The sequence below is a fragment of the Bidens hawaiensis genome, unplaced genomic scaffold (genome assembly GCF_021521415.1).
Source record: "Bidens hawaiensis isolate Kalapana, Puna unplaced genomic scaffold, B.hawaiensis_p1.1 tig00028499_1, whole genome shotgun sequence".
NCBI classification, from domain to species: domain Eukaryota; kingdom Viridiplantae; phylum Streptophyta; class Magnoliopsida; order Asterales; family Asteraceae; genus Bidens; species Bidens hawaiensis.
In genome coordinates this window covers 55,277-58,820 of record NW_027494660.1, presented here as the reverse complement: position 1 = coordinate 58,820, position 3,544 = coordinate 55,277, and the positions used below count along the sequence as shown (strand labels likewise).

At 29.7% G+C, this 3,544-nt stretch overlaps 1 protein-coding gene across 1 annotated transcript; it reads left to right on the top strand.

Annotated features, from left to right (window-relative positions):
* Positions 1-486: 486 nt before the first annotated feature.
* On the top strand, positions 487-2,225 carry LOC143577263 (putative cytochrome c oxidase subunit 6b-like). Its single transcript, XM_077061139.1, has 4 exons — positions 487-665; positions 865-917; positions 1,752-1,833; positions 2,175-2,225. The coding sequence occupies exons 1-4, from the start codon at positions 516-518 to the stop codon at positions 2,223-2,225; spliced, it is 336 nt and encodes a 111-aa protein (XP_076917254.1). The 5' UTR covers positions 487-515.
* The last annotated feature ends 1,319 nt before the right edge of the window (positions 2,226-3,544 follow it).

Here is a 3,544-nt window from a genome sequence, read left to right as displayed (position 1 = left end):
ATCTTTTTGGTTGTATATTTTATGATATCTTATGATTGTTTATATACACTTTCTTACATATCAAATTTCAACCCATTTATAACACGGATACTATCCTAGTAACTATAATAATTAAAAGAAAATAAGATAGAAGACAATAGATACATAGTTTGATTTATTGATAATATTCGTTGTCGTGTCTTACAAAGAGACAAGTACAAAATAAATAGAAAAATATTTTGTGAGCTAAAATGGCAATGCAAAAATAAATAAAGGATGTGAATCCTTCACTTATTTCGTTCTTTTCTAAATTGATTTAAACAAAGACAAAAAACAGAAAGAGATGGTCACCGAAAAGAATACTTTGAAGAACAAAACACTAGATTGACACCTAGCTTACACACTTGCCACGTGTCCATCACTAAGCATCCACCACCTCTTCTAAGTCTCCTCATATATTATATCGACTTAAAACTCTTAATTATTTCACAAAAGGTATCATTTTTGTTTTGAATTAACACAATAGAAGAGTGACAATGGCCGCAATCATGGATCCACATGACAAGATGCGATCGAAAGACCTTAGCAAGGTCGCCACAGGGCAACAGGCACCGCGCCCGGCTCATGAACCAGGCACGGTTTCAGCCCCGCCGCCTCTTTCCTCAACCAAGGCTCCCGAAGACAAGGTCCAACATAACATTTCATCTTAACTTTTTTAAATTATCGATGTAAGTATAAGTATATAACTATTCGCAACGTGTAACACATGAGTTCTAATACTAATTAAGAGAAGTTTAAAATATATGAGTTAATTAATGGTCGGTTTACCTTTTTATTTTATTTTTTTGATTTTTTTAGTTTTTTATGACTATTTTGTATTTGTAGGCTAACGAGAAAGAGGCTGGGAAGTGTTACTCATCCTACCTTGAATACCTTAAGTATGTGTTTTTTTACCGAGAACAGTTAGAAACTTTGGTTGGGGGACAAGGAAAATATATGCCTTTTAAGTAAATTTTTTATTTTTTATTTTTTATTTTGGTTTGAACATTAAACTTTTGCGTGGAACTGTGGAAGTCCGTTGGGTTATGTTTGGCTATATTTTCTTTTTCTTTTCTTGTTTTATAGAGCGTTTATATGAATTGGGATTATAAATTAAAATTATGTATCTTTTTTTCAAAGAACGCCTATAATAAATAATTTTTTGTTCTAAATATTTCGGGCTACCCGGTGATCGGGCCATAACTGTCGCCCTCCCTCTCCTTGGACTTTTAACTATTAATATATTGCTAAATATGAACCTGTACAGGATTTTAAACAATTAGAAATACGAGTTATTTTTCGGCATTTGCATAGATGGGTAAATGTTCTAAAATATATAGGCGTAGTAAGTTTTAAGTTGATTTATAAGACATGTATTTGGATCAAATTTAAATAAAATTAACGTGTTAATTGTGAAAATTAAGTAGTGAAAATCACGTAGAGTAATTATATATACAAATATATACAAGTAGAGTCTTTATGATATAATTACATAATTACGTTACTTGTATATATTGCATTATATAATTACTCTATTTGTATATAATATATAATTACTCTACTTGTTTATAACAATTCTATTTTATTCTCTCTGATATAATTACATAATTCTACTTGTATATACTTGTATGATATAATTACATCTCTACTTGATTCTCATAATTCTACTGGATTCTCATAATTTGAAAGTTAATTTCATCTAATATAAATTCTTATAATTATTTTTTATTCAGGTGCACAAAACAAAAGGGGGAAGGAGTTTCCAAGTGCAAGAAGTTTGTAGAAAACTGCATATCAAGTTGTCCTCCTGAATGGGTACTCAATATAATATATTATGATTATTTTCAAACACATATTATAATTAATATTACTCTACTATTATTCTTTATATAATTTAATATGTGGATCAAATACATGAAATTAACATGCAAAACTTGATAATCAAGTAGATTAATTATATATACAAGTAGATTAATTATATAATTACATTATAAAGTAATTACATAAAAATTTTATGATGTAATTACATAATTACTCAAAATGTATATATAATTACACTAGTTGATTCTCGCATTTAGCACGTTAATTGCATTTTTACGTTAACCTTTCTTTTATATCATTCAATATGTATTTTTGTTTGGCTTTTGGGTGTCCAGGTTGACAAATTGGAGGAAGAAAGGAATCATGGTATCATTCATAACCATTAAGATAAACCTTTTAACATATTCTAACATATATTTTATGCTTTAACATAACAACACACAAAAGAGTAAAAATCAAAAGAGTAAAAGATAAATTTTTATAAATGTATTTAAAAGGGTTAAGAACTTAACCATTAAACTACATATAAACTACATATTTCATCAGTTTCATGTATATATTCCCTTTAAAAAGAGTAATAACATTAAAGTCTACATTCACCATGGATGTGGAACTAAACCAAACAAAAGACATTAAACATACAAATATAAACTAAATATTCAAGTCTGCTTTCCCGTCTTCTCATTCACTTTTGCACTTTTGCAGCCTTCTTTCCTTTTGCAACCTCTTCCCGTCTTCTCATTCACTTTTGCACTTTTGCAGCCTTCTTTCCTTTTGCAACCTCTTCCCTTCTCCAGTCATCCCTTTTTCAATCGCCTTCCCTTTCCACTTGGACTAGCTTGACCTTCCTTGCATGATCTTATTGTGGCCTTCCTTTTCGCATATCCCGCAAGTTATAGGCTTACTCAGCCTTGACATTTCCCTTCACCGCCTATCTTTTGACTAAGATTTTGCATATCCCACAAGTTATAGGCTTACCCAGCCTTGACATTTTCCCTTCATGGTGCATCTTTTGACTAAGTTCTTCAATTGATTTTTTTTCTCTTCTTTTTTGGTCTCTTTTGACTAAATTTTTCACTTGATTTGTTTTTCTTCTTTTTCAGACTAAGTTTTTCACTTGATTTGTTTATCTTCTTTTTTGGTCTGACAACGGGAGTGTGATGCTTAGGTGGTCTCAAAGTGGTTGGCCATGGAGACTTTGGACACAAGCTCCAGCCATTTATGGGTTCAATATTATGCTTGTAAACTTCTTTTCATATGTCCACTGTAATATTTGTTAATTTTCAAACCCTAAACATGACTCGTTTAAAATGTTCGATGTAATTCGGACATTCAGTTATTAAATTCAGTTATTATTATTAAAGACGGTTAATTTGTTGAATATTTATGATCATTATGTTGCTTATGATTGTCATGATATTTTATTAATATTGTTATCTCAAGCATAAGATTTGAGTCAAGATCAATTTGGTTCATTTATGTTTTGATTACGTTTCATTTGCTATTCTTTCACTAAATATGATTAATTTCATATTTTTCGATGACATTCAATTATATTTATTTATTTTGACCAATTTCATTACTTTTCCCCATGAGTTTCGTCTTTTGACTTGGTTTTGAAGATCATTAATTCACCTAGACTATATTCAAATGTATAGCATCTTTATTTTTCATCAATAGTTGGTCAGATCATTTAATTTCATTA